Source organism: Hipposideros armiger, unplaced genomic scaffold (assembly GCF_001890085.2).
Source record: "Hipposideros armiger isolate ML-2016 unplaced genomic scaffold, ASM189008v1 scaffold_646, whole genome shotgun sequence".
NCBI classification, from domain to species: Eukaryota; Metazoa; Chordata; class Mammalia; order Chiroptera; family Hipposideridae; genus Hipposideros; species Hipposideros armiger.
In genome coordinates this window covers 964,137-977,850 of record NW_017731996.1, presented here as the reverse complement: position 1 = coordinate 977,850, position 13,714 = coordinate 964,137, and the positions used below count along the sequence as shown (strand labels likewise).

The 13,714-nt window shown below is 37.7% G+C and overlaps 1 protein-coding gene across 2 annotated transcripts in view; it reads right to left on the bottom strand.

The window, feature by feature from the left end:
• ZYG11B (zyg-11 family member B, cell cycle regulator) overlaps positions 1–13,714 on the bottom strand; it is an 85,813-nt gene that overhangs the window by 15,806 nt on the left and 56,293 nt on the right. The window contains exons 6-10 of one of the 2 annotated variants that reach the window (XM_019625969.1): positions 12,829–12,893; positions 6,156–6,255; positions 5,879–5,929; positions 3,219–3,380; positions 3,057–3,104 (exon numbers count right to left, since the gene is read on the bottom strand). In XM_019625969.1, the coding sequence (XP_019481514.1) occupies positions 3,057–3,104; positions 3,219–3,380; positions 5,879–5,929; positions 6,156–6,255; positions 12,829–12,893 (426 nt within the window). The remainder of the gene's footprint in view (positions 1–3,056; positions 3,105–3,218; positions 3,381–5,878; positions 5,930–6,155; positions 6,256–12,828; positions 12,894–13,714) is intronic. The other variant, XM_019625970.1, reaches the window with a different exon arrangement.

The following is a 13,714-nucleotide window of genomic DNA, read 5'->3' as shown; positions in this document are numbered from 1 at the left end:
TTGAAACCCACACAGATGTTAAAATTAGCAGAGAACTGTAAAACAGTTACTACAAATATATTTCATATGTTCAAAAAGTTAAGTAGAAACAAGGAAGATATAAAAAAGATTCAAGGGGCTGGCCGAGTGGCTCAGTTGGTTAAGAGCTCACTGAAGAGTGTGAGCTCTGAGCAACAGGGTCACCGGTTTGATTCCCGGCCTGAGCTGAACTGCAAACAGGTGGCAGGATGGCTCAGCAGCTAAAAAAAAAAAAAAAAAGACTCAAATTGAGCTTGTAGAAAAGAAAATGACAAAGTCTAAGATGAAAAATACACAAGGGGGGATCACCAGCAGATTAGACATTGCAGGAAAAATGATTACTGAATTATTGGGTTGTCGGAAAAGTCATGACGCACTTTTGCAACAAAAAACATAGAAAAAATGTGTCATGACTTTTCCGACAACCCAACAGATAGAAGGCATAGCAATGGAAACTATCCAAACTGAAACAAACATAGAAAAAAGAACAAAGAAAATTAAAAGAGCACCAATGAGCTGTGGGACAACTTCAAGCAGCTTAATATATAAGAAACTGTAGTCTTCAAAAGACTCGTGTGTTGGGGGCAGGGGGACGGTGCAAACATTTTTTTTGAAGAAATAATGGCCAAAAACTTTTCAAATTTGATGAAAACTGTAAAACTATAGATCCAAGAAGTTCAATGAATCTCAAATATATGAAACATTAAGTAAATTACATCAAGACACATCATTATTAAATTATTCAAAACAGTTGCTAATCTTAAATCTTAAAGTAGCCAGAGGAAAAAATCACATACATAGAGAGGAATAAAAATAACAATGACATCGGATTTCTCATTGGAAAGATGCAAGTCAGGAAAAAGCTAATCAACATCTTAAAAGTACTGTCACCTAGAATTCTGTACCTGGCAAAAACTTCTTTCAAAAACAAAAGTTACTTGGCCATAAAAAAGTATGAAACCTTACCATTTTGTGACAACATGGATGTGTTATGCTAAGTGAAATAAGTCAGACTGAGAAAGACCAATACTATATGATCTCACTTATACGTGAAATCTAAAGAACAAAGTGAACGAACAAACAAAATAGAAATAGACTCATAGATACAGAGAACAAACTGATGGTTGCCAGAGAGGAGGGGAGTTAGGGAGCTGGGTGAAAAAGGTGAAGGGATTAAGAAATACAAATTGGTAATTACAAAATAGTCACAAACATGTAAAGTACAACATAGGGAATATAGTCAATAATATGGTAATACTATGTATATAGTGCCTGGTGGGTACTAGACTAATCAGGGGATCACCACATAAATTATACAAATGTCTAACCACTATGATGTACACCTGAAACTAATATAAAATAATACCGAATGTAAAAAAAAATTTTTTATAAATAAAAAAATAAAAAGAATGAGTATTTCCTGAAATAGATTACAAAAAAAAGGAAAAGAAAAAAAAACCAAAAACAAAAGGTTAAATAAAGACGTTTGCAGACATATAAAAACTGAAGAATTCATTAGCAGCAGACCCACACTACAAGACGTGTAAAGCATGTCTTTTAGGTAGAAGGAAAATGAAACAACATGGAAATCTGGATCTACAAAGGAAAGAAAAGTATCAGAAATAGTAGCTATTAGGGTAAATATATAAGTCTTAAAAATTATTTAAACCTTCTTAGAAGGTAATTGGCATCATAACAATGTGTATTTTATTACTTATGACTCACAAAAGTAAATGCATGATAATAGCATAAAGGAAAGAAGAGCAGAAATGGAAGTCTACTATTATAAAGTTCTTATATGATATATAAAATTATATCAAATCACTTAAAGGTAGACTGTAATTAAAGGTATATACTATAAACCCAAAGCAATCACTAACATAAAGCAAAGAATAATAAATAAAAAAGCAAAAAAGGAGATCAAATGGAATAAAAAAATAATTAAACCAAAAGAAGACAGAAAAACAAGGAAAAAAAAAGAACAGATGGGAGAAACAGAAGACAAATACTAAGGTGATGAACCAAATCTAACCATATCAATAATCATATTAAATATAAATGGTCCAAATAGCCCCCCCCAAAAGCAGAGAATCTCAGAATGGATAAAAAAAGCAGGGTGCAAAGTACAAAGAAACATACTTTATATATAAATACAAATATAGGTTAAAGTAAAAGGATGGAAAAAGGTAAACCATGTTAACAGTCAAAAGAAAGCTGAAATGGCTAATATTAATATGAGACAAAGGAGATTTCAAAGTAAAGAATATTACCAGGGATAAAGAAGGTCATTTCATATGACAACTGGGACAATTAATCAAGTGAGCATAACTATCTGTTTATGAACCTAATAACAGAACTTCAAAATACATGAAACAAAAATTGATACAGCTGGAAAAAGAAATGACAAATTCACTATTACAACCGAAATATATATATATATATATATATTTTTTTTTTTTTTTTTAAATATTTTTATTGGGGAATTGTGGGATGGGAACAGCGCTGGGGGATTGGGGGAAGGGGAACAGACAAGTTGCTGTCCTTTTTGTTCTTCAGTCTAGTTGTGGAAGACATTGCTTCACTGGCCCAAGTTGGCACCATCATTGCGCTCTTCCCGGGCGAGGCAGATCAGTCACAAGCTTCTGGACTGCCAATCACGGCGGCTGCTGGCAGCTCACGCTGGCTGCTGGCTACACACTGTAGCCCATGGCAACCCACTGCAGCAGGGGCTGCAGCCTAGCCATCGCTGGCGACTCACTGCAGCCCAGCTCCAGGTTGAGCTGTTGTTCAGCATCTTAGCTTTAGGGGGCAGTGTCACTGGCCCTCATATGTGAGATCCGAACCGGGGCCCTCTGGCATCCCAAGCCAGCTCTTAACCAATGCGCCACTCAGCCAGCCCTGCACCCTGCTTTTTTCACTTAACTATATTGTATTTATTTTCTAATATCATTAAGTGTTTACAAATAGTAACTGCAACATATTACCTCAGTCAGAAAAAAATTACAGTTTTTAATTTAGCAGAAATACTTATATCTTACCAAAAGTCCTAGGACTTTCTGTTGAATGGATGACTCAGTTGGGAAAGACTGTAAAAAAGAAAGAGAAGACTATAATTACCTAAAGAATCAAATATAATTAATAAATGCGTAAGTCAATCAATCAATAAATATCAAAACTGTAGGCTAAATTCCCATTCTAACCTCTAGAACCCTCATGAAGAGTTCTAACCCTTGGTTTTCAATAAAGTGTCTGCAAGTAGTTGGAGATTCATCTGTGAGGTTCCAAAGTGCACTCAAAGTAAACTTCAAAGTAGTATCCACTGAATTTTGATTGGTTTTCTGCTTTACTATTTGAAGAAGTTGCTGAAAGAAAAATAGAATTAATTTCTCATTATTCAGTTGTTATTACAATTAGTAGTAATAACCACAAGTCCATGAGGATTAGTGTTATGGCTTAAAATGTTCCTGTAAAGGTTTTTATAAATACAACAAACAGCTTCTTGGATCAAACTTTTCCTTCAACAAGAAAAAAGTATAGGACCTTCATAAATACTTCTATATTATTCTGATCATAACTATAATCTAATCGCCTGTAAATAAAATGAAAAGCAAAATGATTAAAGCTACGGCCAACTATTTTACCCAACTGGTCAAAACATATACATACTCATTTTAAATCCTAGGATAAAAAAGGTGGAGAAGGAGAAGAAAGGAATGAAGCAAACATTTATTAACCATCAGCAAATTATATCCCAAATTGTACTATTGTTATCCCCATTTTTCAGAAGAGGAAATTGAGTCTAGGAAATACTAGGTTAAGTGATCATAGCTTAGTAAGAGAAAGTAAGAACTGGAAGACCTAATTCTATCTAAGCCCAACTTTTCCTTAAGAAAAAAGAAAGGCCAAATAAAATATAATAGTAAGAGAATTAAACTCTATATTAAATTTAAATAAGATAATAGCTTTAAAATTCCATTTGTAAATTATTCCTATAATAGCTTTAACCTAAGAAATTTAAAGTTTGAAAGATAAATGTTTTAAGACCTATATAAGGCATCCATAATTCCATCTTTAGATTACACATTTGGAGGTAAAAGGGAGCTCTGCTAAAACAGATACAAGAAAACAATGGACACTATTGCTTGCTTAACGTTTCAAACAATTTCAGAAATAACTTCTTAAGAAACACAAATATTTAGGTGCAATTAGGTAACTTAATAGCATAGTGGTTATGAGTGTGGCACAAGAATCAGGCTACCTTAGTTTAAATATAATCTCTGCATCTGACCAACCATGTAACCTTGTTAGCCAATTTAATTTTTTGTTTCTTCATCTGTAAATTGCAGGTAATAAATAAGAGCCAAAAAAAAAGCTAGCTATCATCATCATTACTACTACTGCTAATTCTTGCTAATTCCTTTTAACTAAGCTTAATTTTCCTTCAAAGCATATGAGTGAACTATTTCCTTAAAATCTTTGAATATTTCCAGCCAAAATTACTTAAACACATATATGGTAATAAAAATCCATATTTATAACTAAAATGTCATCCCCGAAAATGCTTAAAATAAATAAAGCTAGCATCCTTTTCTACTCATCTAATATGTATTGTATTTTGTGCTAGACATTTAGCATACATTCCTTCAATTAATCTTTTTTCTTTTCATTTAATCTTCATAATAGTCATATAAAGTATTTTTTTATCACCCTTCAGAAAGTTTATGTGACTTGCTCCAAATCACACCACCAGTAACAGAATTAGGAATACACCCATATGTCAACTTAAGAATTCCTACTCTTTCCATTATACCACCACAGCCTTCTCTTCCCTTTACATTACTTTTTTTTTTTCAGCCTACGCTTTCGCCGGTGACTCATGGCAGCCTAGCTCCAGGTTGAGCTGCTGTTCAGCATCTTAGCTGTAGAGGGCAGTGTCACTGGTCCTCAGATGTGGGATCCGAACCGGGGCCCTCTGGTGTCCCAAACCAGTTCTTAACCATCACGCCACTCAGCTGGCCCAACATTACTTTTTTAATTAAGATTTCTATTATTATACTTATTAGATTGTATTATAACTATGTCTACATAGTGATTTTCTCTATTATACTGTGAATTTCTTATGTGCAGGAATTATAAATATAATTCAGTGTGAATCCCTAACATCTAGTAAGGTGGTAGGTACCTGATGAGTATTGTATATTATTTATCAAATGAATGACTTGCCTTCTCATTACATAACATTTGTAAGTCATAGAAAAAGAGAGTCTCTCTCTCACTTGATTTCCATCTACTATTATTATTCAAACACTTCATGCCAGGATTGAAACAGGAAACCCCAAAGTGGACTATTTGCTTCCAGTCCTCCCTAAGACACTGTTCATATTTATTCTCTTTAAAGCTTTTTAACTTTCCACTGTACACTATATTATTTCCTCAACTGAGTGTAAGCAAGCAAAATCATTAGTCAGCTATTTAAATTATCTTCTTCCCCAAAGCACCTAGCACAATCTTATGCCTATGATAGAGTCTTTATATTTTCTTCATAAATTTAACATTATCACCAAATTTTAGAACTGGACAGGGTCTTAAGGTTTATGTAGGCTCCACTAGTTCAGGAATTTGTTTAAATTCACAAAGTGAGTTTACAAGTTAGATTCTAGGTCATGTGACTCCTATTAGGGCTCTTTCTATCTCTGTTAAAGAATAAAGCTGCCTCTATAAAAAGAAATGAATACACTCATGTAGGAGTAACACAAACAATTTTTTTAAATATAAAACATCAGAGGATACACAGGATTGCTTGAAAACAATGAAAATGAAAGCTGTCTGGTGGTCTGCACGAAGGACATAACAAACTTACCCTGACAATGAAGAGCTCAGCACCAAGCTGCGCTGTTTGTTCTGTAGAAAGCTGCAAGCAAGCAGACAAAGTAAATGTCCAAGAACTCACTAGTGTTGAATTTAATATCATTCACTGTAACAGGCTCCAAAGATCAGACTAAAATCTCTGACAATCCTGGAATTCTGCCATACTGAATACAGCTTGAATAAGCAGGCTGGCAGAAAGGCTTACTAACCTTTGTGGCACACAGACTGGGGAAAATAATAACTGTAACAGAAAACAAGAGTTCAGGTACCTTGGCAGCCAAGATGGAAATGATAGCAACTGCCATCCTTTGCATGTTTTGATCCTCATGGTTGCAGAGCCACTGCATGACAAGCTTGGCTGCTTCAAACCTGAAAACACACAAAGGTTTTTATGAGTTAATCCTGAAGGCCCAGACACAGTTTCAGAGCCTCAGCTGGGAACTGATGCTACAATTTAGGCAGGTAAATGGGAAAGGGAAAATTCCTCTTCACTGATAGAGAATAACAATTACACTTAGTGTTCTGGAGATGGTACCTCCTTAATTCTGACAACACTTTCTAAAAAACAAGTCAAAACTATTTGGCATTCATCTTCTAGAATTACAATATATTTCTATTCTATATTTCTATTCTGTAGTGATTTCTAAACCGTAGTAATAGTTCAAGTATTTTCTGGATTCCCCACAGTACCTAGCACAATGGGAATTTGTTCATTTATGAGTCCCTGCTTGGTGCCAGATCCTGTTTTTGCTGCTAGAGACAGAGTAGTGAACAAAACAAAAATATCTCTACTCTCATAGGGTTTACATGCTGGTGGGGAAAAAAGATAATAAATCAGATAAATAAGTAGAATATATAGTATGATTAGGTACTAACACATGCTGTAGAAGAAAAAATAAAGCAGGGAGAGGAGAGATGAAATGCTGAAATTTTATATAAGGTGGATACGGAAGGCTTCACTGAAACTTTTGACATAGTAAGAGAGCTAGCCATGCAGATATCTAGGGAAAAGCATTCCAGGCAGAAGGAATGGGAAATACAAGGACCCTGAAGTGAGAGCATGCCTAGAGGTTTTGAGAAATAGCAATGGAGGCCAGTAAGGCCAGAGCAGAGAACAAAGGAAAGAGTAGTACTAAGAAATGAGGTCAGAGGTAACAGGGGAGCCAGATCACAGTCTTAGTAAAGAATTAGCTTTTACTCTGAATGAGAGGGAAAGCCATAAAAGGATTCTGAGCAGAGATATGATATGAACTGACTTATGTTTTTAACAGGATTATTCTACCAGCTGTATGTCAAATAAACCTCAGGAGGGGAAGGACAGAAGCTAGGAGCAGTTCAGAGGTGACCACAATAATTCAGGGGAGAAATTTACTTTTAGTCTAATCCAAGTGGTTAAAATGGAAGTGAAGACAAATGGCTGAATTTTAGATATATTTTGGACAGAGCTGGATTTACCAAAGGACTGAATGTAGGGTGTGAGATAAGGAGAGAAATCAAGGATGGCACCAAGGAATATACCTGATTTTTTTTTTAAGATTTTTTTTTGGGGGGGACTTGAGGAAGGGGAACAGTGTTGGGGAACTGGGGAAGGGGAACAGCCAAGTTGTTGTCCTTCAATCTTAGTTGTGGAGGGTGCAGCTAGCTCAGCTCCAATCCAGTTGCCATCCAGCCGCCTGGCGGCAGCTCAAGGCAACTCAGCTCAAGATGCTGTTTTCAATCTTAGTTTCGGTTGGGCATAGCCACCATCCCACGCGGGAGTCAAACCAGCAATGTTGTTGTTAGGAGCACGTGCTCTCACCAGCTGAGCCATCCTGTCACCTGTTGGCAGCTCAGTGGCAGCTCAGCTCAGGCGTAGCTCACTGGCCCATGTGGGAATCGAACGGGCGACACTGTTGCTCAGAGCTCGCACTCTTAACCAACTGAGCCACTCGGCCGGCCCAATATCTGATTATCTTACCAATAATTTCACCTTTCAAGACCCAGCTCAAATATCACTTCCTGTAAGAAGCTTTCCTTGACAAGTTTATCATTGTCTTCTCACTGCTCCTAGCACTTGTTTGTAACTCTGTCAGAGAGCTGTGATTATCTGGAGACTCACTAGAATCCCCCATTAGGGAATGGACTGTATCCTATTTAGCCGTTCATGCCAAAGACCCAATACAGTGCTCTATACACAGTGTTTAATACATGTTGGCTGGATGATTATATTGATGTAAATGAATTCTCTGCAACTTCCTTCAAATTTACTCTTACCTCTTTCTATTCCTAAGGCCATCTTAGATCAAGTCCATTACTGGCATTATTCCACCGCCACCCCCACCCCCACATATATACTGCAGTAGACTGACATCTTTTAAAAGTGCCTTTTAATCTATAGGTTTCTTTTGCATCCCCCTCTTCCCCAAACCACTTCCTTGCCATTGATTTGTTGAAGAAATTGGTTCTTTGATCTGCAGAGATTCCCAGTCTGGAATTTTCTGATTGCAGCCCTGTGGTGCTATTTAACATGCTCTACGATCTGTATTTCCTATAAATTGGTAGTTTGATTTATATTTAATCAGATTTATGTTTGATTTTGGGGGGCAAAATTACTTCATAGATTGTGTTGTGTTCTCTTGTCAGAAGGCACATAATGTCTAGCTGTCTCTCTTTTTGTAATTTTAGCAGCCATTGGTGTTTATTACTTATACCCATATGTTAAATTAGGAATTATAAAATGGTAATGTTCTAATCCTATTGTTTTTTCTTCATTTATTAGCTGAAATACAAACAATCTAATACATATACCATTTGATTGTCTAGTAATATAGTTATTACAGGAAAAATATGATGTTTGATTCTTTCCCTTTATTTGCCAGTTTTCAAAATAATAAGTGGTTTATTATCATCTTGTAATGGTGACTAATTGTGTGTGTGTGTGTGTGTGTGTGTGTGTGTGTTTAATAGCACTTGCCAGGGAGTTTCATATTGAGGCATCCCAAAGAGCTGTATCCCAAAGGACTCCTTAAATACCTCATGCTTGACCATGGTCAGGGTTGATGATAAGAAATGTCACAGGGCTGAGCCTTCAGGGTTAAGTAAGCCAATGGGACCCTAGCCATGGGGAAAGGTCAGCTGCAGAGGTGGAAAATGAAGTAGGCCTTGATAGAATCAGTCCACCAACATTAAAAAAAAAAAATGTGGGGCCGGCCAAATGGCGCGTTGGTTAAGAGCTGGCTTGGGATGCTAGAGAGCCCTGGTTCGGATCCCACATATGAGGGCCAGTGACACTGCCCTCCACAGCTAAGATGCTGAACAACAGCTCAACCTGGAGCTGGGCTACCGTGAGTCGCTGGCGATGGCGTAAACTGCAGCCCCTGCTGCAGTGGGTTGCCATGGGCTACCGTGTGTAGCAAGCACCACCAGCATGAGCTGCCAGCAGCCACTGTGAGCGGCCATCTAGAAGCCGGCGACTGATCTGCCTCGCCCGGGAAGAGCGCAATTATGGTGCCAACTTGGGCCAGTGAAGCAACGTCCTCCACAACTAGACTGAAGAATAAAAGGACAGCAACTTGTCTGTTCCCCTTCCCCCAATNGACAGCAACTTGTCTGTTCCCCTTCCCCCAATTCCCCAGCACTGTTCCCATCCCCCAATTCCCCAATAAAAAAAATCTTAAAAAAAAAAAAGTGTTTTTTGTTTCTTTTTCCCCACCCCACACTCCCTCCCCTTTGGCAATCATCAGCTTGTTTTCTGTGTGTATGGGTCTGTTTTCTTTTATTTATTCGTTTATTTTGTTCTTTTAGATTCCACATATAATTGAGACCATCATAGTATTTGTCTTTCACTGTCTGACTTATTTCACTTAACGTAATACCTCCTAGGTCCTCATAATACCTCATAATGTCACAAATGGCAAGATTTCATTCCTTTTTATTGCTGAATAATAGTCCACTCTGTGTGTGTGTGTGTGTGTGTGTGTGTGTGTGTGTGTGTATCTCACATCTTCGGTATCCATTCATCTATTGATGGACATCTAGGTTGCTTCAATATCTTGGCTATTACTGCTAATGCTGCAATAAATATAAGGGTGCATATATCTTTTCAAATTAGTGTTTTTGTTTTCTTCGGATAAACTGGCATTCTTCTATAATAGAGTCCTAATGGGTCTCTGCTTCCATTGCTTTCCCTTCAATTTGTGCCTATACATTGGTAATAAATCTGTCAGACGACTTAAGTATAATGTCACTCCTGTACTCACAGTATTTTAGAATTCTAGCAATGGGCCCATACATTCACATCTTTTTTCTTGTCTACCCTATGCTTAATGCAAAGTGGACTGCTCATTAGTCCCCAAACATGACCACAATTATAAGATAATATAGCCTGGTAGTTAAGAGCACAGATTCTGATGTTCTTTGGATTTGGGGGTTTAAATCCTAGTTCCGCTTAATGTTAATGATAATAAAATAATAAATTTTTATCATGTGAGGCAATACAGTCAAGTCATTAAGAACATCATAAACTTTGGAGTCAGCCTGGATTCAAATATCACCTCTACCACTGACTAACATTGGGATCCTGGGCAAGTTCCTTAATCTCTCTGAACTTCAATTTTCTCATCTGTAAAATAATAAGATCTATTCCATAGGACTGTTGTAAGGTTAAAATGATATCACCTATAAAGCTTAAGACAGTCCAGAACTTGGCACAGACCAAGCTTTAGATAAAGGTTAATTTTTACTATTATTATTATTATTGACTTCCTCTGTGCCTTTATTTGTGCAGTTACCAAAACATAAAACAATCAACTCAACCAGCTCTCATCTTCGAAGCAATATAGCATGGATGCAAAAAGTAGAGGCTCTAAGTCAGTTTGGATTTAAGTCTAAATTCTGCTACTTACTATTTTATCACTTTGAGCAAGTTACTAAGCCTTTCTGTGCCTGCTTCCTAATCTGTAAAATGAAGATTACAAGAATAACAATTTGACGGCACTGTTGTAAGGTCTGAAAAAGCATATGTAAAATGCTTATCACAAGCCTGGCAATATCAGGTGCTTCATACATGTTAGTTATCTTTATTATCTGCTATCACTAACATGAAAGTGATCACCAATCAGATGGAATCTTTCCCTCCTTGTTTGGGGGCCCAATGCATTTTGTCACCCTCTGCTATGAAAAATTCTGTCTTCTATTATACTCATTCATTCATCCATCCATCCATTAAATACCCACTAAAGCACTAGACACAGAGATTAACCAATTACAGTCTCTGACCACAAAGAAGCTCGATTCTAGCGGAGTGCACTGACTAGATCACAGGTAGGCAAACTATAGCCTACCTATCATGATTTTATAGCTGTGGGCCCAGCTGCCTGTTTTCTAAAGTTTTATTGGAACATAGTTACCCCCATTTGTTTATATATTGTCTATGGCTGCTTTAGAGGGGCAATGGCAGAATTAAGTTGTTGCAGCACAGACCTTATGGCTAACAAGCCTAAAATATTTATTATCTGGCTCTTTAGAAAACGTTTACCAACCCCTGGGCTAGTTTAAAATTTTTCTTTAAGAAAGTGATTATGCCTTTTCTAACAATGACTTCATGTGACCAGTACAGCTGTTCAATAGCTATAAAATAAAATTAGTCATCTACAGGAGATCTATATATAGTCATATTTTTATCCAAACTATTTCAAATAGTAAATGGAACATCTAGTTCCTCAGCCATGCCAGATAATAGTGTAGCTACACAAATAAAAGTAAACCACAGTAAAATTGCTGCTTGAGAAATGTACTTTTCATAAAGTATAAATTTCATTTTTAAAATACCATCATTAAAAAATTATATTTTAGGGCCGGCCGAGTGGCTCAGTTGGTTAAGAGATGGCTTGGGAGCATGAGCTCTGAGCAACGGGGCTGCCGGTTCGATTCCCACATGGGGGCCAGTGACGCTGCGCCCTCTACAGCTAAGATTGTGAACAACAGCTCCATCTGGAGCTGGGCTACTGTGAGTGGCCGGTGACAGCATGGGCTGTCTTGAGCCGTCGTGAGCCACTGTGAGCGGCCGTCCAATGTCTGGCGATTGATCTGCCTTAGTCGGGAAGAGCAGAATGATCAAAATACCAACATGGGCCAGTGAAGCGACAGCCTCCACTACTAGACTGAAGAACAAAAGGACAGTAACTTATCTGTTCCCCTTCCCTGATTCCCCAACACTGTTCCCCTTCCCCAATTCCCCAATAAAATCTTTAAAAACAAAAAAATATATATTTTAAAATAGTAAAGTGAAAAAAATCACTTTTTAGCTCCAAAATCACAACATCTTAGAAAACAAAAGAATCCTTTATACTTATTGGACTCCAGCTATATGGCTTTCTTTAAAAAGTTTCTTCTGTAATTCAATATCAAATAACAATAAGAGGTATGATACAGAGAAAAGAAAACTGAAAGGCCAGCCGAGTGGCTCAGTTGGTTAAGAGGTCGCTCAAAAGTGTGAGCACTGAGCAACAGGGTCACCAGTTCGATTCCCGGCCCAAGCTGAGCTGCCAACAGGTGGCAGGATGGCTCAGATAAAAAACCCAAAAAAACAAAAAAACACTGGACCTAGAACTAGAAGACTTGAGTCTTTCTAGTCTGGCAGTTACTAGTCACGAAACCATGGGCAAGACACTGAATCTCTATATGCCTCAACTTCTATGCCCACAGTATTGTGTGGATATTCTAAAAACTATAATCAATATAAATTCTTAAGCAAAGGGCTATGAAAACAGGGGTCAATCTGCTACCATGAATGTCAAAGCAATAAACCAGAGAAAATAGATTTAGCATTCTCCAAGGCAACAGCAGAATCCCATTCGCTTGATTAATCGTACAACAGGGTTATCTTAACTGATAAGAAATGACCCAAAACAGATTTCTAAAATTCTCTTTTGCCCCATTTTAAGTTTTAGGACTATTACTTGCCTGTTAAATGGAACATCTTGAAGAATCCGGTCACTGCAAAGTGAAAGGAGGCAATTCTTCTGTAACTAAAGAACCAAAGGGAGAAAAAAAAAATCCTGAATTAAATGTTGCTATGTTATTTTTTTAACCAGGGGTAGCCTCTATAAAAAAGGAAGACTGATGAAACATCACTTATTTCTTACAACCTTTATTCGGCCCACCTACTGTTGAAAGACCAACTTCCACTGGATCCATATGTTTATCTACACATATTTTTTTTGTCTTTTCTATTAGATGAAAAATAGGATAATAAATAGTATAACTGCAGCTAACCTCCTGTTCTGGTGGGCTTTGGGTGGGTCCTGCTTTGTCTTTTGTCCACTTGGCTTCCAGAGGCCATGAAAAACAAAGCCTAAAGTTGATCTATTTAGTTTGGCAATTGCCCTCAATGAGGGAAGCTGGCTTTAGTGATTCACTCACCAGTCTGGGTTGGACCTGAGTATTTACTTGCCAGCTCATTTGCTAAATTTTAAGAGTTAAAAATATTATTCAAGGGCCGGCCGAGTGGCGCATTGGTTAAGAGTTGGGTTGGGACACCAGCTTTGAGCAGCAGGGCCCCAGTTCGGATCCCATATTAGGGCCAGTGACGCTGTGCCCTCTACAGCTAAGATGGTGAACAACAGCTCAACCTGGAGCTGGGCTGCTATGAGTTGCCATCGCAAGCTACCATGAGTGGCTGGCAGCAGGCGCGAGCGGCTGGTAGCCGGCGTGAGCTCCCATGAGCCGCCGTGAGTGCCCAGGACGGCCGGCGAGCAACTAGTTGCCTCACCCAGGAAGAGCGCAATGATCACAATACCAACATGGGCCAGTGAAGCGACGTCCTCCACAACTAGACTGAAGAACAAAA